General features: G+C 39.5%; 1 protein-coding gene across 14 annotated transcripts in view; it reads left to right on the top strand.

Annotated features, from left to right (window-relative positions):
• Positions 1-17,321, top strand: part of MAP2K5 (mitogen-activated protein kinase kinase 5) — a 248,612-nt gene that overhangs the window by 161,157 nt on the left and 70,134 nt on the right. For 9 of the 14 annotated variants that reach the window (XM_073212061.1, XM_073212062.1, XM_073212063.1 and 6 more), the window contains one exon: positions 7,284-7,313. The exons of the other annotated variants lie outside the window; for them this stretch is intronic. In XM_073212061.1, coding sequence (XP_073068162.1) covers positions 7,284-7,313 — 30 coding nt within the window. The remainder of the gene's footprint in view (positions 1-7,283; positions 7,314-17,321) is intronic. 14 annotated transcript variants of the gene reach the window in all.

Consider the following 17,321-nt stretch of genomic DNA (forward strand, 5'->3'; position numbering starts at 1 on the left):
ACATATATATGTGCCCACACACATATACACACACTTTTTTGAGGGAAAAAAAACGATACAAGTGAAATAGCATTATAGGAGGGGAAGGAGAATTATGTGTTTGGGGACAACAAGGTTAGAAAGACCAAGCAACATTTAAAGATTCAAAACAATAGCGTTTAGCATGAAATCTACTTTTCATCATCCTTACCCAGCCATCAGGATGAAGGAAGGCAGTGTCCAGCTGTAGCAGTAGTTTGGTAGCAAGAGAATTAGAAGTAAAGGTACTAGTGCCTGAGGGGTGGGTCATGAATTAATAATTGCTGTGTGGCGGATGAGCCCCGTCAGAAGAGCTGAAAATGAGGAAGTTGCCTTGCAGAGCGCTATCAATCACTCAGTGACCATAACTTCCAGTAATTAGTGTATTTTATGGGCCTTTGCTTCAGTGGCTCGAAAGCACATATGCTCCAGTCACAGCTAAACTTTGCTGGAGTAATATTCCAGGATGATTTATCCTCCTGCTGCACTGGGATATAACCCTATATTAGGTGAAGATTGTGAACTAAGCTGCAATAAAGTGTAAGTTTAGGTACAGTTTGCCCAGGTTGAGACCTCAATGTATCATGCTTTTCAGCATTTGTGGTTAGGTTACAGCAAGCAATCATTTTTAACAATGAAACAAATAAAGCAATTAAAGGAACAGCATTAGGATATTGTACTTGTGAATTACTGTTGCCCTCTCCCCATTTAAGTGTCCAGTGTAATAAGCCCATTTCTAATTAAAAAAAAAACACTCTATTAGAAACATTTATTTGTAATGCTGACTTTTCTCCATTACTATTAGGGATCTGTGGGGTAGAATTCAGGACCTTCTAAATGATGGAGAAGAGCTTGATTTATTTCTTTGTGCGGCTGGATTTGGGCTCCTTAAGTTAAAATAAATGGACTTTTTATCAGTGGATTCTGCTGAGGATGAGGAGTTCCTTTTTTAAATATTGGCACATGTTAAGAAGCATTCCTGACGGGAACCTCACATTTAGGCTCTTTGAGCACAAAGAAAACATGGTATTTGTGAGCTCTCAGGAGCGCTTGGCCCTCTTTTGTGCAGGTGTAATAAGTTATTTGCCATGACTCATCCACTGCACTGGGTGTCTCCAGGGCCTTTGCACAGGGTCCTTTGCCACTGCCAAAACATCTGTAGAGCCCAGAGTTCCTGGTACTTTAACAAGCTTTGCCTCCAACCTACTTTATGACCTTGGGCAAATTAATTAAGCTTCTGGTGCTTCCGCTGGGCCATAATTCTGCTTGTGTTAAAAAAAAGTCCGTAAGAGTTTATAGGAAAGTGTTAGGAGAAAAGAAGTATAAATTGAATAGGGAAAAGATACGCATGGTTCCACAGTATTCTTTTCAGAGTGAAATGTTTCGACACCACTTTTAATGATGATGTCCTTAAATTTCCTTAAGTAGACCCTAGCGATAAGCTAATTTCACCAAACATGGGTGGAAAGGTATACACGGATTGATGTTTTCGTTACATGTATTATCCCATCTTTAATTTGCAATGCATTATAATATCATACAAGTTAAAACAATAATAGTAAAACAGACTGTCTTTAATTAAAGTGAATTAGGTTTTGATTTTAATATATTTGATGTAGTGAGAACTGATAACGTGGAGGGTCCCAAAGGTTATTAGGGCATATTTCTGTTGGGCCTGATGGTGTTAGTAATAACCCGCTTCCTCGTAGTTCTAGACGTGAACAAAGATGTCACTTCATCAGTCTCTGTTACTCGCACTTATGCCCCTCCACAGGGGTTGCAGATTCCACAAGTTATCAGCTAATGGCGTTATACATTAAAAATTGAAGCTTTCCTCACTCCCAGGCCTTTCAAGGCTTTGTTCTTAAGCCCTAGACACTTCGGAGTGCAGCTGCAAACTATAGGCAGAAGATTAAATTAATTTGTAACTCTTTTTTGGGGGCCTGCATTACTAAATCCTCCACATTTAATTGAAACCCTACTTCAAGACGCTTTGTGTTTCTGTGTTCTTTGTTGTCAGTTTAACCTCCGAAGCACTTTAACACTGGTAAATTGCTGTTATATCCTTTGGATTGTTTTTAAGCCGTTCAGTAAGAGGACAGTGAAATTGATACATGGAAAGAAAAGTAAAATCTGAGGGTAGATTTTGAGGTATTTAATATTTATTATGGTTCTTCACCAGCGTAGTTTTGGATGATTTAAACTCTCTAGGACTGTGTAAATTGGTCTTGGGATGAAATCTCACCTAGGGAATTTTATGTAACCTAGTAGTTAAGTCTGATTTTTTTAAGGTTTTCCTGTGTCTGAATGTGCCAAAGCGGCTGCTGCATTTCTATAAAATGAAGGTTTAGCTGCAGTATACAATCTAAATGCAAAATCCTTAGAAGGGAATTTAATTGTGTAAAATGTGCGCAAGGTAATTAAGAACAAATTTTAGGACATTTCAGACAATAAAGTCCTCCTTCAGCTAGATCACTGGCTATATTGAGAATACTTATTTTTCAGTTGCAGCTCTGCTGAGAAACATAGACTATGTCTAAATTAATTTAAAAAATCCAGTGCTCTTCAGCGTAACTACATTTAAAACTGCTCCCCACATTGTTGATATTCTAAGTAGGAGATTTGAGCGCCAAAAACATATCCTGAATTTGTGTCCAGCACATCCTCTTTCTCATTTATGACTTCATAACAGTCATTAGTCTGATTATCAACAGAAGCCATTTTTTTTTTTGCTTCATAAATATCTTCTAACTTTTGGTTAAAATACCAAGATTTCTTTCATGCAGTTGTGCATCTGGCAATGGTTAGGCTCATATCCACACACATGCGTTTGTTATTTAAATTATAAAATGTAACATATTCAAATGCTGCCAACCCTCGAGTATTTCATAGATTATGGCTGGACAAATCAAAGATCAATAAGAGGACACTAAAGAACAGTCCTAGTTTTACAGTGAAATATTAGTGGTTCGCTGTTATTTTAAATATATTCCCAACTGGTAAGTGTTTTCAGAGCATCTTCTTTCTGCCTTTTACATAGTAAATCTCCCACAACTAACATAGTAGCATTTTGCCGCATCTTAAGTATTTGGAAGTAAAAATGTACCTTTTTATTTAACATTAAATAGAATCCTCTCCCTCTCCCATCTCTATCTCCAACCCCCCCAAAATAAATAAAGCTTTTCCAAATCTTTTACCATGTGAGCTGCTCCCCTCTCGGGAATGAAAAGGATGTGACAGTGTTTGATGAATTGTCGGCACTTATGTGCATCCACATTTTTCAGTGTACTCTTTTTTTAACTGGACTTAAGCTGCCTATATTTAAATGCTTCTCTTTTGTAAAGATGATAAAGAGAGCAAAGATTTCTATTGGCTTAGCCCTAATCTGTTTGCTTTGTTGTGATTCTTTTTTCTTCACTTTCACTGTTAACCTATTTATAAATCTAAATCTACATACAAAGGTCATTGGTTGGCTGAACTTAAACCATTTTACTCAGTAAATTTAATTAAGAAAATACAGTGCAACTCATAAGCAAATGAGTTTTTTCCTAGTTTTAAACCAAACCACCCTCTTGAGCGCTGATTGCCTTGCCCGACCCCTGGTGATACAGAAACAGGCAAAATTAAAAAGGACATTAAAGCTTCATTAAATCTGAAACACATTTAGTACAGTGACATATCTGCAGGCCATTTCAGAGAAGATTACATACTCTCTTTTGTAAGTTTCCTAATTTATAATACCTTGACAATAAAAACCAGGGAAATGCAAGTAGATTAATAGACCAGTAGGGGTAAAAGATACAGAATGGCCCCAGGTCCATCTGTCTTTGAAATATTCACTCATAGCATATGTGCTCCCTCTTCCCCGTAAGGGCTCAGTGTTTATTTTGACTTTTGACAGCCTCTCCAAGAACTTGTTCTTCCTTGCAGCCTTATCTGCTAAGAGTCCTTCTCCTTTTTTACCTTCTCCTAATTGAACTTGATAAAAGGGTTCTAGGGCCTGGTTATATATTTCCTTCTGTTTTGCCACAAGACAAATACTATGGAATAAAAACACTGCAGCTGCATTAAACCTAGAAAGACAGGGATATACATGGAAGGTAGCTCCCTCTGCCAGGGCCTTAAAATGACTGCTTTTGGTGCCAGCCTAACAGTGCCACTGCCGGTTTTCACTGGTGAAGAGTTGGGATCCTTGGTCTGCTGCTGGAGCAGCCCAGTGGTAACGTGAGAGAGTGGAAGTGATTGCTGTACTGCTGTGGTCAGGGCCAAGGGGCCACTCTCTGTCCTCTGACTCAAAGAGGTCAGACTTGCAAGATGCCTGAGAAGCAGTTCTCCCGGAATGTAGTTGACAAGTAGGACTGAGATTCCACAGGACGTCAAGAAAGTACCCACAAAACAAACCAGTCCCAAGAATGACGAGCTCACCAGTGTCAAGAAGAGCGGTGCAGAGAGGCTCCCAGCTGACCAGCCTGCATGACTCGCTCTCTTCTCTTGCGGGACAATGTCTTGCAGAGTAAATGAGTGACGCAGCCAGCCTTACTCCCTGTACCAGGCATGACGGAGGATGCCAAGTAGATGAGTGCCCGTTCCCAAGCAGGCTGTTCATAGAACAGTGATGACTTGAAAATTTGAGGCTTTGTATTTTGAAGTGGGAAGAATTCACATTTTTCACATTATCCCACTCTTTTTTAAGCCTTCCACTTATACTTGCTTAATTCTTTAAAGTACAGGAACCAGTGTCCATTGTTGGCACATGCCAGCTAGTTTAGATTTTAACTTTATGTGTGGTAATCAAGCATGGACAGCATTCTTCCATAGTCTCCAATGACGTGTTCACTGTGTACTGGAGCGAATGACACAGCATCTGTAGAAGGGCTTGAAATACAATGTTCTAAATGTTATATAGTAGTTTTCAAGCTGTTAGCTTTTTTAGGTGAATGACCCTCCTCTTGGTAGTTTTCTAACTCCAAATGAAGGAATATGCAAAACTCATAAGCCACAGATCAGTTTGATGACAGGTGACAGCTTTTGATGAGTTGTCACTGCCTGTCAGATAAAGAATGGTGCAAATGCCTAGTGCCCCCATCACTCCCGTAGTAAACCACAGTGACGTCTCCTGATCAGTGTGCACACTCTCATTGGCCAGAAACACACTGTATTTACAAAATCTAAGGCAGATTGATGGTCTGTATTGTGTAGGAGTGGAGTAAGGTCAGTGGAGAGCCAAGTGCCTCGCTTTCCTATTTAATAACAGTATATAGACAACAACCATAATCACATAAAGGTGTGAAAACAAGTTTGGTTACCTTCATTACTCTCTCTTTCACCACATCTTGCAATGTTTTTGCTGTTTATACTTGAGGGATTAATGATATCCACCAAATGAAATAATGATAGCTTTGTATCTTGAAAATCAGTGACCTCTGAATATGTAAGAAATTGAGTACAGGTAATGAAACGTACCAGGTATTCCAATAAAAAACATACATCCAAATGAGTGTTGGCCCTTTCAAAGTAATCACCTTACTTGATCATATAGTTTATTCCTATTCCATTGCTTTTGTTCAAAATTGTTTTAGAACTTTGAAAATCAACCTCAGCACCTTTATGTCTATCCTTAGTAAGGAACAAACTTTATTCTTTGCAGGTGGCTTTGGGTTTTGGTAATAACCCACAGGCCATTCAAACCTTAGTCAACAGATAATTTACATGATCAAAAAGCTGAGGGGTATAATTTTAAGTCCAGGGTAAAATGCAATTCTAATAAAATGAAGTAGGTGTTCTTCTGTTACTTGAAATGATTCTCGACACAATTCCAGAAGAGCAGTTCAGAGAATGTTTGAGCAGGGTTAGTGCCTTTGAAAAGAATGCACAACTTCAAAGTACAGAAAAGTGTAATACACTGGAAAGAACAGTGGATTAAGTGGCAAGTCTTGGGATCAGTCCCTAGACTTCTACTGATTAACTGTGTGGGAACCTCTTCAGTGGGACTCGGGTTCTAATCTGTAGAGTAGATTGATCTTCTGGAGCCATTCTAGCTTCATAGTTTCCTAATATAGCAATTTCTACTTTGAGAGTGGTTACAAATACAGGTGACCCTGAACAATGGCAGGTGGTTTAAACTATGTAGGTCCACTTAGAGGCAGATTTTTTTTTTTCAACAAATATATTGGGAAATCTTTTGGAGGTCCGCGACAATTTGAAAAACATCATGGATGAAACTCACAGCCTAGAAATACTGACAAAATAAAAGTCATGTATATCATGAATACATAAAACATGTAGATACTAGTCTATTTTATTATTTACTGTCACAAAATCAACAGTAGGCTATTAGTAACTAAGTTTTGGGGAGTCAAGAGTTCCACATGGATTTTCAACTGTGCCAGGGGGTGGGGGAAGTCGTCAGCACCCCTAATCCCCACATTGTCCAAGGGTCAACTGTATATGTAAAAGATGTCCGGTCTGAGGATGGGCTACATGATGAAGTTATAAAATTTTTCCATTCTTTTCTTTAATAAGTTCTGGTATGTTTGGTAAACAGGATCCTATCACTTTATATCAGCTCTCTTCCTGGTTGAATCATTTTGTTTTTAGAGGTAAGAATCCAAAGACCAAAATGAAGCGACTGGGCTGGAAACCCATAGCAGTGTAAAATCAAGCAAAATCGGAAGCTCTCTAAGGATTCACTTTCCCAATTTCAGACATAGATCTATAGTTCTTGAAACAGCCATTTTCCCACTAGTAGTAGCTGTTTTCTTCTGTGGATAGAAAGTGAATGAGAAAAACTAGCAAATGGTGAAATAGATGAAAATGTTGGCAAAATTTTCTATTTCATGTGGCCCATTTCCCATTTCCTACAAGCCCTGCCTATGTGTTTGTAACTGAAAACTCGACAGAGCTGTAGGCTAGAAATGACAAGTTTCCTATAGTTTTACACCGTTGTCTAGAAGAAACTGTCACACACATGTAAATGTGAATAATGCCTATATAGCTGAAAATATTCCTGAGAGAAACCATGTAATGGTAATGTTTAGTTGTTGAAATTAGAATGTTTTATCAAGGATGCAACATTGTCCATTGAAAATGTCCATTCTAAATACAACTCCTAATGTAATTACAGCAATAGTTTAGTTCGTGTATTCGAGATTGTGAGCTTTTTTATGTTTGCCAGATACAATTCTGAAATTTAGTACTTGTCTATCTTAAGGAGGTCTGCCCTGCATGCAAATCTATAACTAGACAAATATTATTTCCTTTCCCAGCTTGCTCTTGGGAGGTTTCCATATCCTCAGGTAAGATTGTTCATTACTGCCGTTTGCCACTGTGACATTCATTCCTATGTATGAAGGTGCAGGGAGCAATTGTGAACATTTGAGCCACATACAAATAAATCTGTCCTGTTAAGTTGAAAAGTGTTATCTTAAAGGAGTCATTTACAAGTCTCTATTGATTTTTTATTTTTTTAAACTCCGGATTTTTTCCCTCTTTGTTAAAGGTGGAAAGCCATCCTTGGGCTCTTCCTTTGTGTGACATTGGGGGTGCCTCTCCTTCTCCGAGCCCAGCACCACATGCTCACACGGAAGCTGGGGGCGAGGCGCAGCCTTTTCTTGATGCACTATTTGAGCTTTTGGATTCGATTAGAATTATTTGTGTTAAAGGACTGAGATGAAGGATGAAAATACCTAATCTAGGTCATTACTTTTGCTAAGCAGATAGGCCCCCAATTTTATGGGGGCGTGATTTTGAACAATACTCATTTTTAAAATTTTGCCCCTTCCTGTGCACATTTCTAAGAAAGGAAACTGGCCGTTATATTACCATTGCTGATGATAATCTTTATAATTTCTTTAAGATTTGTATTTGGAAGAGTGCTACACTTAAAATATAAACCTGTTTTGTGCTTTGGAAATGATTCCCCAGTGTGTGGGGGAAAAGTGAAATGTCTAGAGGGATGAAAAATGAGTGCTTTGACTGTTTTCCTCTGGTTGCTGCTCACTGTTTTTCTGGCATCTTGGTCTGTACAGGCCAGAGTGCCTGGAGGCATGTCTGATTTAAAGGTGGTGTTGGTCTCTGCTCTTTAAGCATCTATTAACTTGCTATTATTATGCAAATAAGTGTTGTATTACACATACTAATTTATGCATGGTTAGATTATGCAGATGCATCACAAACATGGTTATTGAATAATAGGATGGGGCTCATTCTCTCTCTCTACCATCTTCATAAAGGGTTTTAAGCAAATTCTCCTGGTACCCATGTGGACATTTAAAGACTCTTCACTCACTGAAATGTCTCTTTTGTGTCCTTTTTCTTTTACAGTTAAAGCTATCAGATAAGTGGAAGAGAAATCGTCCAAGTTGTTAGGGTCAAAGTATTAGTCTCATTTTTCAAATTTGTAGGCTTCTTTGTTTAAAATGATCTTTTCCTTAAAGACAAAATCTAAAATGTAATCACTTGGCTAGCATTTACTGAGATTTTAGTGTATATACCCTTGCTGCTTAGCAGCATTTTCAGGATTTATAGCTCATTAGAATATTTATCTTGGTAAAAACCCTTTATTCTGTCAGTAATTTTTAAACAATTCACTGTTTGGCCAACTTATGTGATCCCCTAAAATTTTTAAATCAAGAGGAGAGACCCTGTACAATATATATCTCTCAACAAGTCTTAGTAGAAAATTTGTAAGCCATCTAATAAAAATGCCGCAGATTGAGAATGTAGCTATATTCTTGAGATTCCTAATGTATAGAGTAATTAATCAGTGAGATTTGGTAGGTGGTAAGTTTTAAGAAAGGGGTTGCCATTGAGTTTGACAAATGAAGCATTTGTAGGCTCTGGTCAATTTTAGGAAGTGGCTGTGTACCTTTTCTTGAATGTTTAAGTATAAGTTTACATGATCAGTCAAGTGGAAATTGGAAAATTCTAATGTGCTGAACTCCCTAGTTAGCAATAACTTTTATGCCAGAATTGGAGGAAAAAACTATACCTTATATAATTATAGAATACAGTCACCAGATTGGGTCTTTTATTTCAAATAATAGAAGCAGCCTTGATGTCATCAGACCTGTCTCCTGGATCTTTCAGCAGAAGTTGGTGTGTTTCATTGGTAGAATCAGTAATGACTTTTGGTGGAACTGGCATTTATTTTATAGGCTTTGTACTATAAGACTGAAGACTGGGAAAGGATACTTTATAAATTCCTTTCCTGCTCCTCCCTTTTGCCTTCAAAGCATGAAAAAAAAATGTTTATTTTTATAGTATTACAGAGACTGAATTATGAAATAATACCTTCTTTTTGGCCCATATTATCTCAGTTGAACCCCCCAGTCACTCCATGAAATAGCATCCCCGCATAAATTGGGCAAACAGAATGGCTGATTTGGTCACGTTGGACTACAGCTGCTTTGGTTCCATTGACTCCCAAGTGGAGTGAGTCATAGACTCTCAGGATTAGAAAGGATCTCACACATCATCATATCAAACCTCCCTACAGATCTCTGAGAGCAACAGCCACACTCTGTTTGAGCACCTCGGGCGACAGGAAACTCACTACTCTCAAGCAGCCATGGAGTCAAAGCAATGTTCTGTTTTCCGAGCAGAGGGCTTCCTCACCTCAGTTGTCACCCACTGCCCCGGGTGTGCCTTTAGCACATAAAGAGACTTTCATATATCCTTATGATCACATAGTTTTGCATCCCTTCTGTACCCAGGGCTGGGACAGTTACCAGGACACTGCTGCTCTGAACTCAAAGTCAAGTCAGGGCACCAGATCTGAGCTGTCTTCGCTAATAGCTAGTTAAGAATACGGGCCTTCTGAAAGGAGCTCTGGAGTAGGATGAAAAGATGAAAATTAGAACCCAGCTCTGCCACTAGGTCTTAATTCTTGCTTTGTAACTCTTTGAGGCCTGTTTCCGCCTAAGATGAGGATCCCGATACCTGTCTTTCCTGTCTAATTAGAGGAAATATGCAGATCCAATGAGGTTAGGGGTATAAAAACCGCTGGGAAAAGCACAAAGGGCTGTAATGTTGGGCTGTAGCACAAAACAGAATTTCTCATCATCAGCCAAAGGTTGCAAGAGGGTGTGCCCGGCCAGCCGCCAGCTGTACCCGGAGCAGAGCGTAGAGTGAGCGGAGGGAAGAGCAGGGAGGGGAGGCCAGCTTCGGCCCGCGTCCTTCCGCCAGCCCAGCGTCAGTGCTGCTGAGTGTCATTAGCAGCGCCTCTTCCTGCCGGTGACGCAGTGCGCACCCAGTGGGGTGCGCACCCAGTGGGGATGCAGATGAGGGAAGAGTGTTGGGAGGGTATGAGGGAGAGTCAGTGGCCTGGGACCAACATAAAGGTTACAGGACCAGATCTTTGTTGAGATACTCATTCTTTATGAATTTCATTGCTTTGGGGGTTGGGTTTTTATTTGGTAGTTGGAAGCACTATCTATTTTCCTTTTGGCCTGGAAGTTATACAGCCTCCATCGGCATGCAGTTTAGGACTCTATCGAAAAAAAAGGTTAGGAGCCACTATAAATGCCCATTATAGAACAACAGTGATTTCTTGGACTCATCTAGCACCTTTCCCACATCAACCCCCAGAGCCCTCCCTGTCAGCTGACTCCAGCTGTGCCTCTCTCCTGCAGGGACTGGCCTTCCTGCCTCCAGGTGAGAGGCGGGCCCCTTGCCTCAGGGGTGAACGGGTACCCTTAGGTCTAGGACTTGTAGGCAGCTAAACTGGGTGACTGCTTATGTGTACTCTGAATTTGCTTGGCTGCTTGTACCCTGCCCCTCCTCCCACTTAGCCCCACCAGGCCCTTCTCCTGGCCTGCCTTCTCCGCCCTAGAGAGGCCTCTTGCACCGCTGAGAAATGCACATCGGAGGCTTGTGCATTGTAGACGGTGACAGCACCATTCCCTGGAGCCCTTTTGCTTCTCCTGCGGTGTGTTCAGCAGAGTGCCAGGAGGATCAGGAGAGCCCCGGAGCTCTCACTGACCCCAGGGTCACTAGATGATGGGTGCCTGTGAAGCATTTTCTGCAAGAGGATAATGACAAGTTACGTTTTTAAACATCTTGCAAACAAGTTACGTTTTTAAACATCTTGCAAACAGATAGTATCTCAGTTTCTGGAACAATTTAGCTTTAATAGTAATCTGGAAAGATGTGCAGATCTGGACAAGGACTGGAGCTTTATATATAGTTAATCATGTAGATCCAAATTCAGTTGACTTAAAAAACATGATGGTGGGCAATGGTTTGTTTAAGGACACCACAGTTTAGCAAAAATGATCAAGATTACCTGCTAAAAATTGTCACCCTTCATTCAAACTTTACAATAGTGTCCTTTATTAGGGTGATAGTAAATCCACTACGGAGACTTCTCAGGAAATGTGCCAGCTCTGGTACTTGGAAATTCGGTCAAGATGCCACAGGAAAGTGAAGATAATACAGACAGAAATGTATTTAATGTACTTTTGCATGTGTAAAAATATTGTTCTTCATTTGGCTACAATTCCTGATCTTGGTTAATAAATTACATCAAAATGACCTGAAGTTAAAAAAAGGAAAAAAAAATCTGAGCAAATAGTGCCCCTGGTATTGTAAAGCTTTGAATGTTTTCACACCCCATTAATTTATTACTTCTCTTTCTTCATCTTTAAATTTCATTTTTTTTTCAAAAATTCCGACTCCCCGCTGCTGCAGTGATTTTCATCTTGTTGTTAATTTTCCCTGCTCCATATGGGAGCTCCAGACATTTCACCTGGAGGCTGTACTAGATTTTGTTGTAGTGATCATACTTCCGGAGGCCAAAACTGTCATTTAGGGTTCCTGGTGCATCTGTCTGCGCCAGGCTTTTCACTGGCATGGCAGAGTGTGAATAACAAATTGGATGCACCTGAGATTCAGATGATTAGTGTGTTTTGTGAATCTCCACGACTTGTAAGCAGATAGCTCTGGGGGGGTTGGGGGTAGGGCTAAACAGTGACTGTGGGTGAATCTGTACTCACACCTTACATTTAGGGCTTTGCAGGGGACGTGCAAACATCCTAGGCAGTCTGAGTGCAGAGAGAGTAACAAATATTTCATCCTGCCTTGTCATTGATTAGAAAAGAGCCTTTAATTTCATTTCACCCCATGTTGTGATTAATTTGCATTCTTTGTCAGAAGTTAATGGAGTTTTTTATGGTTCACTCTGAAATCCTTGAAGACATCAGACTTGATCTGATGTTTATACAACCGCCAGCGGAATTTTTTCGTTTGATTGATGGCAAGCTTGATGTTATTCCAAACGGCTTTTTAAGCTGTTTTTAAGAATTATTTGAATAAAATGCAAGGAAGATATTGTTGTAACGATCAAGATTATCTGTTAAAAATCTGTTTCAAATAAAGAAGATGATAAGTAGTAAAAAGGATCAAAAACATGAGGTACAGTGAATAATGATGTTATTTGTTAAAAATATATAAGAATGGCATTCAAGTAAATTATTGCAGTATGTAGAGATTACTTTTGCTGAAAAAAAATATACCATCATCTGGCCAAACAGAATAAGGCTAAGGTGAAAGGAAAGTCTGGGTCTTCAGGATTAAAAACCTTTACTACCAAATTGGCTAATTCTCATTTATTCTGCCAGCTTTTGCCACCAATGTACAAAAGAGAGATCTACTGTTCTTAACTCAATGAGACAAGGTCTGTCAGGCCTGTTCGCTGAACAAAATGATGACGTATTACTTGTCTCAATAAAGAGGCATTCTTAAATCCCAGTTCAAGTTAAACATAAATGGATAATAGAGAATTTTAAGTGAAAGCCATGCCTTCTTAATAGTATAACGACTGGCCTTTTTCATAAGATAGTACAGAAATGAAAATATCCTGTTGTTAAAAGCAAAGCGCCCAAGTTCTTCGTGGGTAAGAGAAATGTGTGTTCACTCTCTATACACTATATATCAAAGTCAGAAGGGAGCTGTAGGTGGCGTTTGCTCAGAACCCCCTGCTACTAACCAAGGAAATATGTTTTGCAAATGCGTTTTGATCACTGATACCATTTGTTTGATTTGGGGACTCTGCCTTGCTTCAGCAGATTCTTGACTTGCTGTAATTGCTGCTAGTAGAACTTACTCATAGGTCAAAAAGCTACTTATCTGAGCACTTTCATTTAAAACAGATTAATTTATTTGCTGTATCTGAAAGTTTGTTCAATAATTGGGTAGTTTTAATTGAAGTTACTGCTTTCTGATCCTTGTATTAACATGATCTAAGGTCCTTTTTATTATATGTAATCCATATTATTGACCAAATTTGCCATTTTCATTTAAACGTAAGCAACTTGTCAAGGAGAAAATATTTTGTTTAACTTGACTTGGAAACTTGCTATTTTTATGTTTTTTTTAATCGACAGACTGTCTTTTAAACATTCATTTATTTTGTAGTAATAAATTGTGCTCTAGATAGAGTATTTGTCTCATAATGGAGCAGAAAGCATATGTTCCTGAAACTATTTGAAAATATTAGATACTTTTCAAAAGCTAATGCTGAAATACTAGAGTTGTTACCCCTAATTTTATTCATGTTTCAAAAGCCTTTGACTATATTACTAATCCTAATTTTAATAATTTAATATTGTTTTGTATTTGATGTTAAATTTAGTCATCAATATTATTACCTAATTTCTGTATTAATATAATGATCATGCCCAAACATACCTACAAAGTTTGACTCCTTTGAGAAGAGGTATTTAGAATTATCCTTTGTTGCATGAACTTTTTGAAGTTCAGAACACCAAGGATTAGTAAATTATAAGTATCGAGTTTTTTGTGTGAGGTCTCTAATCAAAGAAAAAAACAGCAGTTGGTAATTCCTCCAAACTTCAAGTTCTCACCTTTAATTGTCAAGAGTCTAAGAGAGCAATATGCTTGCAATTTTTTTTCCTGAACAGATTTCTAGCCTATGTTTTTTAATTCATTGTTTTCATCCTCACTGTTTAGGATACAGACATTTAAAATATACTGATACTTCAAGCCATAATATCAGATTTTATGTTCCATAAAATGCAGAGGTGAAATTTAAATGATAAGAAGATGTTCACTCATACACATTTGCTTCTTCCCGGGAATTTTTTAATTGCCCATGTCAAATTCTTCTCCCAATATCTATCTCATATTTATCAAGAGGTCTCATAATTTTATTTGCTTAGCCTATACTAGAGACAGGAGGTGGTTTCCTAGCATGTCTTTAAAACAAAGCAGAAATGGAAGAGAAAGAATCCCCAAAATGTGGATAGTTTAGAAATGTGGAATTTTCCATTAAAGATAAAATTATTTGTTAATACCTCAAATGAGGTATATGTGTAATTAGCCAAGGAGGCTAGTGATTCCTGCCTTTTCTGAAAGCACTAACCTTATGTTGGTTTACTTTTATAGCACCTTCTAAACTATTGCATGACATACATCTCAATTCATTTCAACATGTATTTATCATTGAGCGCCTACTCAGACCTGGCCCTGTGCTAATAAGCACTGGGAGTAAAGAAATGAAGCAGATATGATCTCTAAGAGTCCAGTCTCATAGAAAGAAAAATGTAAAACAAACAAATGGCAGCTGATGTAAAAGGAGCCCTCCAGGAGGTGGTAGCTCTGGCCTCAAGAGGAAGAGGTCAGCTCACTTTAGGAATTCATAACGGTTGCACAGAGTAGAGAATGCTTGAGCTGAGGCTCTGAAGCTAAAAGGAAGGGAAAGCATTTTCCAGGCTTTCTAGTCAAAAGGAGATGCATCTGGTAAAAGTAAAGGTCTACAGCCACTTGTGTGTCGTGTCCTTCTAGTACTTTAATTCCAAAGGTACTTTCATTTCCCTAGCAGTTTAGGAATTCCCTTAGGTAGCTTGTAAAGCAACACTGGGAGGAAAGTAAGAAAGCGGAGGGAAGAGTGGGAGAGGAGACAGGTGGTGTGCCAGGATGGAGCTGGCAAGTGTAGCAGAGACCAGGTAATGGAATTGGGGTGAGAATTTCATGAGTCCCTTTAAGATGATAGAGCCAGTCTGAGGTTGGTAATCATTACATTTTAAGATCTCTGACCCTAAGGTCAATCGACCCTTGCGTCTGAGGGGTTCCCTACCACCCTCTATGAATTTGACTTAGCATATCATAGGACATTTTCTAGACTGCTGGGGGTGGGGGAAGAGGAGCTATTGTGATCAAGTGAGCTAATACCTAAGAGAGCACTTTGACAAATATAAGGCAATAAACAAGAATGAGGTAATATTAGTATTATTTATATTTCCAGAAAGTACTTTGGGGATTTACCTATGTAACTGAAAATATATGACCGTGTCTTACATCTCACACCAGGTAGGACTAAAATGAATTACTTTCCTGATCCCACAAGAGCCCTTCCTTTACAGTCTTTCTTTTTTGAGTTATAATTTATCATTCACAATCATAATATATAGTATTATATATAGAATCTAGTCATTTTTAGTTTAGTAACTGGGGACTGATTCTTTTACAATGTTTAAATAACCAGTTTAGCCCAGAAATAGAATTGAAGTTTAAAGTAATCACCTTGGTGCGCAGTCCGGCTTGCAGGCAGCAAAGGCCGTCCTCTCTTCCTCTGAGCTTTGCGGCCTGGGAGGCCTTCTGCTTTCCCCCCTTTGGCTTTATCGGTGCTGTCTGCTACTTCAGGCAATCATAGAATTTCAGGATGTGAAGAGATCTTGCAATTATCCATTCCAACTGTTTTATTTTATAGAAGAGGAAATGGGGGGTCCATGGCCATTAAGTGACTCACTCACGATTACCAGACATTTGACAGCAGGGTCAGACTGGTTCTAGAGGAGTGGTTGGGAGAGAAAGTGAGATGAAGTTCCCAGAGACTACGAGCTCATGTGGCCATCCCCCTGTTTTACATACCATCCGCTCAGGTACTGCCTCCAACTGGAGTGTCTGCAGAGATGGAAGCTACTGTCCCAGGATGCTCCATGCCTGCCCGGTAATTGCTGATGGACTTGGATCCCTGGGGGGAGAGTGGTCCTCAACAGTAGTAGTAACAACAGACAAAGACATCAACTTTTATTGTGCTCTGGTGTTTTACTTAACGCTATTCATTATAGAAAAGTTGGGTAGATTTGGGGCTTGAGGCTTATTGGCATCCAAGTTAAAAAGGGGGCAGAACTGGCCAAGCTTTGTTTGAGCACAGATTACTTTCTAGATGTTTAACAGTTCTGGATTAATGCCTGAGGGGTTTGGGAATTCTTCCTCGACTAAAATGTTAATGATACTAAGAACCCAGCTTTCCTTAGTGCCAATAAAACAGACAAGCTGAGTTCATTGGAAAATCAATAAATGAGTTGCCTAAAAAGAGCAAAGAGCTGATTTGATTTAGGCCTGGAGGTTGCCGGGATGCACCAGATGAATAAAGGAGCCCAGGGACATCTAAGAGATAGGAAAGGAGGCCGTTGTCTGTTTATGCATAGAGCCAAGGTGTCATCTCCAAGGAATTGTGGGAGACTGAGAAAACCAGTCGGATTCAAGTGTGGACTCTGTTATGCCATACACCGTCAAGGTCTGCAGATGGTGACTGCCAGGGGAGATGGAAGGAAAAGCTAGGGAACAGAATAGTATGAGGAGAGGAACTCAGAGAAGGAAAAGAAAGATCACTGAGGCTAATGAAGCTTGTCTTGTTTTCTGTTCAGAAACAGGCTTCAGAGAGCACCTTTCTGGGCGTGAGGAGACCTTGACTGTAGCCATGGTTCTAGTTTAGTCAAATCCAGTAAACAAAGGAAAGTTCCCAGCCAGAGGGCTCCCTCTAGGCCCTGCCTTTTGGACAGCCCTATGCCTCCTTGGTAACCAGGCACTGGAAATGCTCAATGTCTCAGGGCAGAGGAGGCCAGGAGGCAGCAAATGACACACCAACACCTGACAAATCACATCATTGGCAGTGTCTGGCTTCTGCCCGGGCACACACAGCGCTAGCCTGACTTCTGGTCCTGGCTTTTCTTGTTAGTTGTTCGACTTTCTTTTCAGACCTCAGTTTCCTCAACTGGAAAATAATGGAGTGTCATAGGTCAGTGACTCGCAGAATTATGGGAAGACAGGACATAGAGTAGGTGGGAATCTACTCCCAGACACATACACACAAGCATGCACACACAAACCTGAGGGCAGTTCTGCTTTTATCGGTGAAGTTTTTAAATGTTCCTAAGTAATATCTTGTATGAACTAAGAGTTCATTTGGTAAACAGAGTCTGAAAAATGCTAGACTAGGTAACTTCTGCAGCCTCCTTTCATCTAATGTGAACACTTTCCTCCTCTTTTCCACACCCTCA

This window comes from Manis javanica, chromosome 8 (assembly GCF_040802235.1).
Source record: "Manis javanica isolate MJ-LG chromosome 8, MJ_LKY, whole genome shotgun sequence".
NCBI lineage: Eukaryota > Metazoa > Chordata > Mammalia > Pholidota > Manidae > Manis > Manis javanica.